Below are 14,223 nucleotides of genomic sequence, written 5' to 3' on the forward strand. Positions count from 1 at the left end.
CGGATCAGTGTCAAAGCCTGCATAGACGTAACCATTTACGACGAGCTCTTTGTCACCTCCATAAACGAGAAGCATATCCTTAGTCCTTTTCAGGTATTTTAGGATGTTCTTGACCGATGTCCAGTGATCCACTCCTAGATTACTTTGGTCTGGTACACAGCATTGCATACATGATAGAACCTATGGCTGAGGCATAGGGAATGACTTTATTTTCTCTCTATCTTCTGAAGTGGTTGGGCATTGAGTCTGACTCAACTTCACACCTTGTAACATAGTCAAGAACCCTTTCTTTGACTGATCCATTTTGAACTTCTTCAAAACTTTATCAAGGTATGTACTTTGTGAAAGTCCAATTAAGCGTCTTGATCTATCTCTATAGATCTTGATGCCCAATATATAAGCAGCTTCATTGAGGTCTTTCATTGAAAAATTCTTATTCGAGTATCCTTTTATGCTATCCATAAATTCTGTATTATTTCCCATCAACAATATGTCATCCACATATAATATTAGAAATGCTACAGAGCTCCCACTAACTTTCTTGTAAAACCATATGCTTTGATCACACTATCAAAGCGTATATTTCAACTCCGAGAGGCTTGCACCAGTCCATAAATGGATTGCTGGAGCTTGCACACTTTGTTAGCACCTTTTGGATCGACAAAACCTTCTGGTTGCATCATATACAACTCTTCTTTAAGACATCCATTAAGGAATGTAGTTTTGACATCCATTTGCCAAATTTCATAATCGTAAAATGCAGGAATTGCTAACATGATTCGGACAGACTTAAGCATCGCTACAGGTGAGAAGGTCTCATCATAGTCAACTCCTTGAACTTGTCGAAAACCTTTCGCAACAAGTCTAGCTTTGTAGACATTAACATTACCGACAGCGTCAGTCTTCTTCTTGAAGATCCATTTATTCTCTATGGCTTGCCGTTCATCGGGCAAGTCAACCAAAGTCCACACTTTCTTCTCATACAAGGATCCCATCTAAGATTTCATGGCCTCAAGCCATTTTGTGGAATCTGGGCTCATCATCGCTTCCTCATAGTTCGTAGGTTCGTCATGGTCAAGTAACATGACTTCCAGAACAGGATTATCGTACCACTCTGGTGCGGATCTTACTCTGGTTGACCTACGAGGTTCAGTAGTAACTTGATCCGAAGTTTCATAATAATCATCATTAGCTTCCTCACTAATTGGTGTAGGAATCACTGGAACTGATTTCTGTGATGAACTACTTTCCAATTCGGGAGAAGGTACAATTACCTCATCAAGTTCTACTTTCCTCCCACTCACTTCTTTCGAGAGAAACTCCTACTCTAGAAAGGATCCATTTTTAGCAACGAATATCTTGCCTTCGGATCTGTGATAGAAGGTGTACCCAACTGTGTCCTTTGGGTATCCTATGAAGACACATTTCTCTGATTTGGTTTTAAGCTTATCAGGTTGAAGCTTTTTCAGATAAGCATCGCAGCACCAAACTTTAAGAAACGACAACTTGGGTTTCTTGCCAAACCACAGTTCATATGGTGTCGTCTCAACGGATTTAGATGGTGCCCTATTTGACGTGAATGCAGCCGTCTCTAAAGCATAACCCCAAAACGATAGCGGTAAATCAGTAAGAGACATCATAGATCACACCATATCTAATAAAGTGTCGTTACGACGTTCGGACACACCATTACGCTATGGTGTTCCAGGTGGCGTGAGTTGCAAAACTATTCCACATTGTTCCAAATGAAGACCAAACTCATAACTCAAATATTCACCTCCATGATCAGATCGCAGAAACTTTATTTTCTTGTTACGATGATTTTCCACTTCACATTGAAATTCTTTGAGCTTTTCAAATGTTTCAGACTTATGTTTCATCAAGTAGATATACCCATATCTGCTCAAATCATCTGTGAAGGTCAGAAAATAACGATACCCGCTGCGAGACTCAACACTCATCGGACCGCATACATCAGTATGTATTATTTCCAATAAGTCTGTTGCTCGCTCCATTGTTCCGGAAAACGGAGTTTTAGTCATATTGCCCATGAGGCATGGTTCGCAAGCATCAAGTGATTCCAAAAGCCCATCAGCATGGAGTTTCTTCATGTGCTTTACACCAATATGACTTAAATGGCAGTGCCACAAATAAGTTGCACTATCATTATTAAACTTGTATCTTTTGGCTTCAATACTATGAATATGTATATCACTACTATCGAGATTCAACAAAAATATACCACTCATCAAGGGTGCATGACCATAAAAGATATTACTCGTATAAATAGAACAACCATTATTCTCTGATTTAAATGAATAACTGTCTCGCATCAAACAAGATCCAGATATAATGTTCATGCTTAACGCTGGCACCAAATAATAATTATTCGGGTCTAAAACTAATCCCGAAGGTAGATGTAGAGGTAGCGTGCCGACTGCGATCACATCGACTTTGGAACCATTTCCCATGCGCATCGTCACCTCGTCCTTAGCCAATCTTATTTTAATCTGTAGCCCCTATTTCGAGTTGCAAATATGAGCAACAGAACCAGTATCAAATACCCAGGCGCTACTACGAGCATTAGTAAGGTACACATCAATAACATGTATATCGAATATACCTTTCACTTTGCCATCCTTCTTATCCGCCAAATACTTGGGGCAGTTTCGCTTCCAGTGACCAGTCCCTTTGCAGTAGAAGCACTCAGTCTCAGGCTTAGGTCCAGATTTGGGCTTCTTCACTTGAGCAGCAACTTGCTTGCCATACTTCTTGAAGTTCCCCTTCTTCCCTTTCCCCTTCTTCTTGAAACTAGTGGTCTTGTTAACCATCAACACCTGATGCTCCTTCTTGATTTCTACCTCCGTAGCCTTTAGCATTGCGAAGAGCTCGAGAATTGTCTTATCCATCCCTTGCATATTATAGTTCATCACGAAGCTTTTGTAGCTTGGTGGCACTGATTGAAGAACTCTGTCAATGACACTATCATCGGGAAGATTAACTCCCAGTTGAGTCAAGTGGTTGTGGTACCCAGACATTCTGAGTATATGTTCACTGACAGAACTATTCTCCTCCATTTTGCAGCTGTAGAACTTATTGGAGACTTCATATCTCTCAATCCGGGCATTTGCTTGAAATATTAACTTCAACTCCTGGAACATCTCATATGCTCCATGACATTCAAAACATCGTTGAAGTCACGATTCTAAGCCGTAAAGCATGGCACACTGAACTATCGAGTAGTCATCAGCTTTGCTCTGCCAGACGTTCATAACGTCCGGAGTTGCTCCTACAGCGGGTCTTGCACCTTGCGGTGCTTCCAGGACGTAATTCTTCTATGCAGCAATGAGGATAATCCTCAAGTTATGGACCCAGTCTGTGTAGTTGTTACCATCATCTTTCAACTTAGCTTTCTCTGGGAATGCATTAAAACTCAAAGGAACGGTAGCACGGGCCATTGATCTACAACAACATAGACATGCAAAATACTATCAGGTACTAAGTTCATGATAAATTGAAGTTCAATTAATCATATTACTTAAGAACTCCCACTTAGATAGACATCCCTCTAGTCATCTAAATGATCACGTGATCCATATCAACTAAACCATATCCGATCATCAAGTGAGATGGTGTAGCTTTCAATGGTGAACATCACTATGTTGATCATATCTACTATATGATTCACGTTCGACCTTTCGGTCTCAGTGTTCCGAGGCCATATCTGCATATGCTAGGCTCATCAAGTTTAACCCGAGTATTCTGCGTGTGCAAAACTGGCTTGCACCTGTTGTATGTGAACGTAGAGCTTATCACACCCGATCATCACGTGGTGTCTCGGCACGACGAACTCAACGATGCATACTCAGGGAGAACACTTGTACCTTGAAATTTAGTGAGGGATCATCTTATAATGCTACCGCCGTACTAAGCAAAATAAGATGCATAAAGGATAAACATCACATGCAATCAAAATAAGTGATATGATATGGCCATCATCATCTTGTGCCTTTGATCTCCATCTCCAAAGCACTGTCATGATCACCATCGTCACCGGCTTGACACCTTGATCTCCATCGTAGCATCGTTGTCGTCTCGCCAACTATTGCTTCTACGACTATCGCTACCGCTTAGTGATAAAGTAAAGCAATTACATGGCAATTGCATTTCATACAATAAAGCGACAACCATATGGCTCCTGCCAGTTATCGATAACTGTTACAAAACATGATCATCTCACACAACAATTTATATATCATCACGTCTTGACCATATCACATCACAACAAGCCCTGCAAAAACAAGTTAGACGTCCTTTACTTTGTTGTTGCAAGTTTTACGTGGCTGCTACGGGCTTCTAGCAAGAACCATTCCGCATCAAAACCACAACGATTTTTTGTCAAGTGTGTTGTTTTAACCTTCAACAAGGACCGGGCGTAGTCAAACTCAATTCAACTAAAGTTGGAGAAACAGACACCCGCTAGCCACCTATGTGCGAAGCACGTCGGTAGAACCAGTCTCATGAATGCGGTCATGTAATGTCGGTCCGGGATGCTTCATCCAACAATACCGCCGAATCAAAGTAAGACGTTGCTGGTAAGTAGTATGACTATTATCGCCCACAGCTCATTGTGTTCTACTCGTGCATATAACATCTATGCATAGACCTGGCTCGGATGCCACTGATGGGGAACGCAGTATTTCAAAAAATTTACCTACGATCACGCAAGGTCTATCTAGGAGATGTATAGCAACGAGCGGGGAGAGTGTGTCCACGTACCCTCGTAGACCAAAATTGGAAGAGTTTAGTAACGCGGTTGATGTAGTCGAACGTCTTCGTGATCCAACTGATCCAAGCACCGAACATACGGCACCTCCACATTCAGCTCGATGATGTCCCTCGAACTCTTGATCCAGTTGAGGTCGAGGGGGGGTTCTGTTAGCATGACGGCGTGGCGACGGTGATGATGAAGTTACCGGCGCAGGGCTTCGCCTAAGCACTACGACGATATGACTGAGGTGTGTAACTATGGAGGGGGGCACCGCACACGGCTAAGACAATTGATCTTGTGTGTTCTAGAGTGCCCTCATGCCCCCGTATATAAAGGAGGGGAGGGCGATTCCGGCCGGCCCTGTAGGGCGCTCCAGGAGAGGGGAGTCCTAGTAGGATTCCACCTGAGGAAGAGGGGGAGAAGGAAGGGAGAGGGAGAAGGGAAGGAAAGGGGGGCGCCGCCCCCTTCCCCTAGTCCAATTCGGACCCAAGGGGGGGCGCGCGGCCAGCCCCTTATGGTCCTTCTCTCTCCTCACTAAGGCCAATCATGGCCCATTAGTTCCCCCGGGGGTTCCGACAACCCTCCAGCACTCTGATAATTATCCAGTACCTCTTGGAACTCATCCGGTGTCCGAATAACATCGTCCAATATATCATTCTTTATGTCTCGACCATTTTGAGACTCCTTGTCATGCCCATGATCTCATCCGGGACTCCGAACAAACTTTGGTTCATCAAATCACATAACTCAGAGTACAAATTGACATATTACGTTAAGCATGCGGACCCTACGGGTTCGAGAACTATGTAGACATGACCGAGACACATCTCCGGTCAATAACCAATAGCGGAACCTGGATGCTCATATTGGCTCCTAAATATTCTACGAAGATCTTTATCGGTCAAACCGCATAACAACATACGTTGTTCCCTTTGTCATCGGTATGTTACTTGCCCGAGATTCGATCGTCGGTATCATCATACCTAGTTCAATCTCGTTACCAGCAAGTCTCTTTACTCGTTCTGTAATGCATCATCCCGTAACTAACTCATTAGCCACATTGCTTGCAAGGCTCATAGTGATGTGCATTACCGAGAGGGCCCAGAGATACCTCTCCGATACACGGAGTGACAAATCCTAATCTCGATCTATGTCAACTCAACAAACACCATCGAAGACACCTGTAGAGCATCTTTATAATCACCCAGTTACTTGTGACGTTTGATAGCACACAAGGTGTTCCTCCGGTATTCGGGAGTTGCATAATCTCATAGTCTGAGGAACATGTATAAGTCATGAAGAAAGCAATAGCAGAAAAACTAAACGATCATTATGCTAAGCTAACGGATGGGTCTTGTCCATCACATCATTCTCTAATGATGTGATCCCGTTCATCAAATGACAACGCATGTCTATGGCTAGGAAACTTATAAGCAAGTTTGATTAACGAGCTAGTCAAGTAGAGGCATACTAGGGACACTCTGTTTGTCTATGTATTCACACATGTACTAAGTTTCCGGTTAATACAATTCTAGCATGAATAATAAACATTTATCATGATATAAGGAAATGTAAATAATAACTTTATTATTGCCTCTAGGGCATATTTCCTTCAGGACGTGCACGTGAACAGCCACCTGGATCCCATGGACACCATCTGGACAAAAGGAGTGCATGTGTATGGCCACCTGGAAGTGGTCGCAAGAGCGACCAACAGAGGCGCCCTCGCGGTGGCCAGCGGAATGCAGTGGTGCTACGTGGTACGCTCCTGTCGGTGACACCCTGCCTTGTCCCCGTCGGACGGTTGTTGGTCTGCACTGCACAGAGAAGAGTGGAGGGCTTGCGATGGAGAATGATGAGGAGGGGTGCGCCCCCCCCCCCAAACCGCCGATGTCGCAGACTTTGAGGTCGCTGCCCGCGGGGAAAACAGGATGCCCACGATCCCCAACGCAGCGGACGAGATCGAGGTCCTTTGCGCAGCGAAGCGCAACTAGGGGGAGCGGCAGCTGCAGACCACACATCTCCCACACACACGGACGCGCTAGGAGGCCGCGCGCAGCAGCCTGCAGCCTCACCGCTGCCGACACGTGGCGGGTAGTGATCCAAGCCGGAAGCGGTGACGGCAACGGCGGGAACTTGATCTGCTAGATGGAGACACCCTGGGGAAGTGGTGATGGCGACGGCGGGAACTTGATCTGGTGGATCGGGACTCCTGCCGGCGCGGTCGATGCAGGGTCGGAGCTGACCGGCGATGGCTGCTGCAACTGCAACTGCTGCTGTGGTGTCGCGCCGGGCAGCGGCAGCGGCTGCTACGGCAGAGCGCCGGGCGCGGCGGAGGCCGCCAGGAGCGGCGGCTGCCACTGCAGCCAGTGCGGGGCGGTGGTGGCGGTGGATGGCAGCTGCAGCGGCCCGGCGAGCGCGGCGGAGGCCGCCTGGTGAGGTGACTGCCACAGGAGTCACTGCGGCGCGGTGGCGGCGATGGGCGACGTAGCCGGGTGCGGCCCGTAGGACCCTGCCAAGAACAGGCGGATCTCCTGGACCGCCTGGGTTAGGTCCCGCAGCGCCCCGGCACCTCCTCCGAGGTGAGGACGGCGGGGGCGGGCGCTACAGAGGATCCCGGAGCGGGCCGACGGTCGTGGTGGTCGCCGGAGGCGACGAGATGACCGGCAGCGGAAGAAACGGGTTGGGCGGCAGTGAAGACATGATCAAACCAAAGCTAGCTGATACCAATTGTTATGTGGCTGCTAGAAGGAGGGCGCGAGAGGGCCGGCCGGGGGCCTTTTTGCCCACGGCCGGGCAAGAGGGAAGGGATTTCCTTCTTAATTCTTACTTGATTAGATTGATACATCTCCTCTCTTTATATAGAGAGGTTTACTTGACTCCAAGCAAGGCTTACTTGACCCCTAAGCAAGCGACTCTTATCTCTAGTTAACCCTAAGACTAACTGGCTATACCGCCAGCCCAGGCCATTAGGCCCATTACGTACTCTAACACATCTGCTCTCTATGAATCATCCCTATGCCTCCATACGGAAATGTCTTTTCTTTGGTGTTTGTGGAAGGCTAGGAATGATTGACTTTTTCAAAGGAAAATCTCATTCCCCCATCAGGTGCACTTCATGGAAAAGGCAATCTCTGATTGTTGTAATATGGTTGTAACTCAGAACCCCAGCCATGCTGATTCTTAGCGAACCATAACTTCCCCCAGGCCCAATGTTGTGCCTACGCAGGGTGCTACTATTTCTTCAGATCTTCTTATTGCAGGTCCTAAGATTTACTCTGACGCCTCGTGGAAGAACACTAAGATTCCAGGAAGATCACACTTGCAGGATACAAGGCTTGGGGAAAAAAATCATTTCGTGGATGGTGCCTACTAGCAGCATCATGATACAAGCCTCCATGGCGCAGGCCCCTTCCTCTCTTCTGGCTGAAGCTGGAGCTCTCTGGCTTGCTGCGGCTTTTGCAAAGTAGCTTAATTTGCAGGAAGTTACATTCTTCAAACACAATTTGACTTTGGTCAAAGCAGCAGCTCAAAAAAAGCATCACTGCTTCTGAAACTAGATGGCAGATCAGGAAACATCTTGCAGATTTCTTCAGCTACACCAAGCAGATTTCCAGAGATATTAATGGTGTAGCCCACAATTGTGCTCATCAGGTTTTTTCTAGCAATGTGGAACCTGTCTTTAGTTGTAGTATCAAACAAGCTCATAGCCAATTTAGCTGCCCTTTCTTACAACATCTGTTAGTGCTTTTTTTTTTCGGGGGACATCTGTTAGTGCTTGATTGGCCAAGAGTTGTAATCCATGCTGTAACATGTACATGAGCGTGGTTTTAAATGAATTTGGCACCTTGAGCGCCGCTCCCTTGTTCAAAAAAACTAAAAAAAGCTTTCTGGCAAGCTGCAGAGAAACAGCCTTGGGTAAAACATTAGCATAATGCGCCTAATGGCATCACACAACACAACATAGAAATACCTTGCTGGCAATAGTAAAGTTCGACTCTTTGTAATCCTGCATTCTCATGGTCGAAGGATATGTACCAGTTAGATGACTCATGAAAGGGCAATAAAATTTCGACTTCTGAATTTGGAATTGCATTTAGCTAGGAAATTTGTTCCCCGTACAAACTTTGTTATATATACAACTATTACTATCATCGCAGATTATGTTAAGCCATTTTACGAAGTACAGATGATTGCTAAAAGTAACAGGCTAATTAAAACAAGATGTTCAGCCATTTTCCAAAGATGTTTCCAGCTACTTAAAACAAGTCAAAACTGGAACATGCATATAAGCCAAAACTTAACTGCATCATTAAAGATAAGTTCCAAGTAAAGTCATAGAAAACCAAGATCCATTTTCTAAAGGAAAATGCAGACCAACATCTCACCAAAAACATGATTTCACGAGAAACGAATTAGTTTCAGAACATAAGCAAAACAACCAAGGATCAGTCAATAGATATTTGAGAAATGGACCTTAGTTAACGAATAAGATTTGCAAGCATTTGGGTGAAGCTTTCATGAATTATTAGCCCAGCCACCCAAACCCAAAAATAAAATAAAAGTAAGAGGCTTCATGTAGTGCTCCAGCTGAGCATTACAATTCCAACTGATATAAGCCCAACTATTAAGTCAAAATCATTCAAGGAAAAGAAGTCATAGATGTGAAATATCAGAAGCGTCTCACCTCCCTTGGGAGGCCGCGTAGTGCTTTATTGATTGATCGGGGCTTATCCCGTGTAGCGCATACATTGTTCTGTTACAGCCGTGGTTGGCAAGGAGAGAATAAAGAAGAAAAAGCAACAGTGAGAAGTAAATAAGCTAGTGGTAGACGGTGAGCGAATGCAAGCCTTCCGATCTTCTTCTCCGTCGTCGATCCCCAGCCGTTCATTATCTGAACCGGTACAGTTAACTGAACACTAGAACACCTTGCAAGTTCAGTCTGACAATGCCCCCTTGCGAGCGCGATCTTGCCTTCAAGTAGCTGAAGGTTGACTTTGCCATGCTTCGACTGTCTTCTTGGAAAAAGGCTGGGAATGTATGCTTCATGAAATCCACATCTTCCCAAGTTGCATCATCCAGTGGAAAATTCTCCCATTGTACAAGCCATTGGACAACCGGTCGATTGTTGCGAGGGATCTGTTGGGTCTGAAATACGATACCAGGTTCAGTTCTGGTACGCTCTTCAGGATCACCTAGAGGTAAATCAGCACAGGGAACTGCATTGGGTCCGATGTGTTTCTTCAGCTGGCTGATGTGGAACACTGGGTGGATACCCATGTTTGCAGCTACAGGTGATATGTCACGTTGCCCACATGATACAGTACTCGAAATGGTCCGTAAAACTTGCTTTGCAGCTTGATGTGAGAGAGAAGGCCGAAAGCATTCAGACGATATGGTTGAAGCTTCAAGTAAACCATTGTCACCTACTGCGAGAGTCCTTCCAACTCGCTTGCAATCTGCATATTTCTTCATGCGCTGCTGGGCGATTAAGAGATTGTACTTCAGTGTTGACAGCAGTTGTTGTCTGCCAGTTAAGGAACCCTATGCCTCACTGTCAGTAGTGCCTTCCATAGAGAACTCATTGATTTGTGGCTGTGGATATATATCCATATATAAGGCCTCAAAAGGAGTCTTTTGGAGAGACGAATGAAAGGAACTGTTGTACCAGTATTCAGCCATGGGTAAATGCTGGACCTGTTTCTTCGGATCAGTAGAAACCATGCAGCAAAAGTAATTTTCAATACACTGGTTCACACCTTGACCTTGCAAGTTCAGTCTGACAATGTCGCATTCTCCATTGGAGATGCATTTTGATGTATGAGTTCCATATCAAGAAAGACTTTCTCCAAAGATGTTTCCAGCTAATTAAAACAAGTCAAAACTGGAACAAAACCATATAAGCCAAAGCTTAACTGCATCATAATTCATAAACCAAGATTCTTTTTTTTTAAGAAAAGCCAACAAAGTGTAGACCGGCATTTCAATCAATAGTTTCAGAATAGAAACCAAACAACCATAAGGATCAACCAAACAACATATTTAAGAAATGGACCTCAATCAACAAACAAAATTTGAAATCATTTAGGTGAAGCTTTCACTGATTAGTGATCCAGCCACCCAGACCCAAAAATAAAATAAAATAAAATAAAGAGGCTTCATGTCATGCTCCAGCTAAGCATTACAAATTCAATTGATCTAAGCCCAACTGTTAAGCCAAAATCATTCAAGGAAAAGAAGTCATCCAATTTTAGCAAAGAAACCAATATTAAAGCACCGTGTCACATGCTGAGTATCAAGGCAAAATGAATATAAATCTGTTCTTAACAGTTCAACATGGAAAAAGAAGGACAGCAAGAACTTGAATAGCGAAAACAAACTGCTAACTATTGATAGGCAAAATGCTCACAGGTTATTATTATACTCCCTCTTCTAGTTCTGGAAAAGTTGTTGGTTTAGGCATGGGTTTAATTAACTTTTTCCAAACTTTGACTCGCTATATTTCAAAATATTTTTGGATTGGGTATGTGAAAACAATGAGTAGGTTTATCTCATAAACTATTTTCAAAACAATATTGTCTTGAAGAGCTTTACAGTAATAATGTATAATAAAAATAAAGGTTATCTCTCATAAAGTATTTTAAAGAAGTATAAATTTGAAGAGTTTTATAGTTAACGAAAATAAGCAGTAAAAGTTGCATTATGGGGGCTTCTTCAGAACTAGACTAGAGGGAGTAAGCAACACACACATTTTGTGGTGCTTCCCCATCAACCTAAAGCCTATATTTATTCACAAAAAAAACTAAAGCTTATTTAGAAGGTGTATACCATCCAATTTAAGAGATAATTTTTAATTCTGGAAAATTTAGTGGTTTTGATTTACGTTTTGTTAGTGTAAATAAACAGAAATTACTATGTAAAAGAGGGGGAGAGGTGGTAGATCTTACCAGTGTGTGTTACCTGATCTGACTGGAGCTAATGAGGGTTCCCAAATCCGACACCAAACCATCTTGTGGTTAACAGCTGAAGGATATTGTCTTTAACCTCGCAGTATCTTTGGGCCCAGCCTTTTGGTTCGGTGTCATCAACTCCTAAGCCAGGAGCCCGGTCCTTTGAGTCGAGGTTGATCGGATCTTTCCAATCAGCCACATAAGCGGACACGCGCCTCTTGAACTTGACTTTGAACTCCGACCAAGCTTGGTATTTGTAGTGGTTAACACGTGCCAACGCGGTCCAGATGCTTTTGAAAGCAGGCTTGAGCTTAAAATGATGGACCACATTCATGAGGGATGGTTCCACGGCGTCGAGACGGACCAAGGATTTGTGCCGCTGCGGGTTCTTCAACCGGCAAGTGTAGCCCTGGCAGACCCCCTCTGGTGGATGTGCTGTTTGGCCCGAGGGGGCAAAGTCATAACAAGCAAGGTATATTTGGCCAACGCTATCATCAACAGAAATGACGGGCTCGAGCAAAGATTTTGATGGCTTCTCTAATCCTGCCCAGCTTGTTGAGAAGATGAACTCATCAACATCTATGACAGCCATCCATTGGCACGAAGCTTGCTGTGTGGCCGCGCAATGAGACAGACCAGCTTCTTGGACCTTGGTCCAAGGCCATGGCACGGTTGTGATGTTGAGCCCGGAGGATATGAGCTGCGCCACTAGGCCTGCCAAGTTGTCCTCGCTGCCATTATCGTAGATAAAGAACTGATCCACCCCAATCGCACTATGGTAGAGTGCCCACTCCCTGAGAAACTTGGAGATGTTGCGTCCCATTGTGCAGGCGCAAATTGAACTCTTGTGGGGAGTCAGCGAAGAAGATTCAGCTTGCTGTCGACGAAAGGTTGCAAGGGAGGGCATGGGATCCTCGCCAGTGACCCCTAGTGTGACAAGAAACTTGGTGCTTCCTCCTGACTTGACAGGTGTAGGCGGCGAGGGGCAGCGAGTAACTTGCTGTACTGAGCTGATTGCGGGCGTAGATGCCAGCATGGTACCGGCGCCGTCGCTGTAGCGATACAGGCACTGAAGACCTTGGCGGCGGCTGATTCCCTTAGCGAAGACGAGCACGTCGCCTCCGTCCAGAAGAGCCGAGTCAAACACTATCGGGTCGCTGCTCCAGTTAAGCAATGCGCGGCCCGGAGAAGGAGAAGGAGGATCTAGAGCAGCTGCGGCGGCCGAGGAGGTGGAGGAGTGAAGTAAGAGCGGCGCTTGGAGCTGCTGGAAGCTCTGCGCTGGCTCGGGAAGGCGGCAGACGTATGAGTGAAGCCCGGACGCCGGCAGCCTCCCGAGCGGTCTCGCCGGGGAGGACGCCCCACCCTGGAAGGCGCAGATGGCGTCGCCGGTAGGCTCAGTGTCGTCGAGGACCAGGACCTCCTGGTCGGGAAGGAGGACCGCATCCGCCTCCTGCGGCGGCGGCGAGTGGCCGGCGCGGAGGCGGAGGGGGAGAAGGCGCCGCGCGAGGCTGTCATCGCTGAGGCGGAAGGGCGAGTATTGGGATTGCGGGGACGGCGACGGCGACGGCGAAAAGTCGGCAGCGAACGGGAAGGGCGGGGGCGCCGGACTGTCGGCGACGAGCGGGAAGGGGGCGCCGAGGCCGAGGGGCAACGAGAAGACCGGGCGGCCCGAGTAGGCGTTGTGGCCTCCGCTTCCGGCTAACAGCAGGAGAGCTCCGACTGAGACGCCGCCGACGATGCGGCACAGCCGGCTGCAGCGGCGGTGGCGCGGCATATTGGATTTGGCGGGAGCAGAGCAGGAGCTCGATTTGGCGGGAGCAGGAGCGTGGTTTGGCGGGAGCAGCGGGAGCTTGAAGGCGAAAGATTGAGATTTCGCGGGAGCAGGAGCAGAGCTTCGATTGCTGGGTTGCGACCGAGAAGACGGTCTCGATCGATCTGGGTTTAGGGTTTTCGACCCGACCCGAACACGGATTGGGTTTTTCTTTTCCCGAGTCAGGCTGGCGGGCCGCTGGGTCGGTTCCACTTCCCGCGTCGGTCGGGATTGGGCTCCACCACGTCATTACGATCAGGCAGGCTGCTTTTTGCAAAACGTGTTTTTTTTTACAATATAAAACGTGTCGCCTTCTAACTCCAAATCCACACTGAGCCTCCGGAGAGAGCGGTTAGGGTTAGGGTTTGCAGATCCATCCTATATCCCCGGCCTGAACAGATACTTCAAATCGGGTCATCCCGGAAAAAAATTGTGGGGACCCACATCCGCGAGCCCAATTCCGTCATATGCGCGGGATTTCGCCCGATTTTGCTGATCCCCCTTCCGTTGTCCCGAACCCACTTCTACCGGCTTCACCTCCCACCTCGCCGTCGCCGCCAATCCGTCCTCTGACCTCGCCGTTCTTCCTCGCGGCTCCGAAATTTAGCCGGATGGCCGCCCCCTGGTGCGTCATACCATGCGTCGCCGCAGCTCTATACGCCCTGGCCTCCCACGGCCGCAACTCCTTCCGC

At 46.7% G+C, this 14,223-nt stretch overlaps 1 protein-coding gene across 1 annotated transcript; it reads right to left on the reverse strand.

Annotated features, from left to right (window-relative positions):
* Window positions 1-9,441: 9,441 nt before the first annotated feature.
* LOC123136883 (glycosyltransferase family 92 protein Os08g0121900) lies at window positions 9,442-13,658 on the reverse strand. The gene has a single exon (XM_044556384.1). The coding sequence runs from the start codon at window positions 13,493-13,495 to the stop codon at window positions 11,747-11,749; it is 1,749 nt and encodes a 582-aa protein (XP_044412319.1). The 5' UTR covers window positions 13,496-13,658; the 3' UTR covers window positions 9,442-11,746.
* Between the last annotated feature and the right edge of the window lie 565 nt (window positions 13,659-14,223).

Source organism: Triticum aestivum, chromosome 6B (assembly GCF_018294505.1).
Source record: "Triticum aestivum cultivar Chinese Spring chromosome 6B, IWGSC CS RefSeq v2.1, whole genome shotgun sequence".
NCBI lineage: Eukaryota > Viridiplantae > Streptophyta > Magnoliopsida > Poales > Poaceae > Triticum > Triticum aestivum.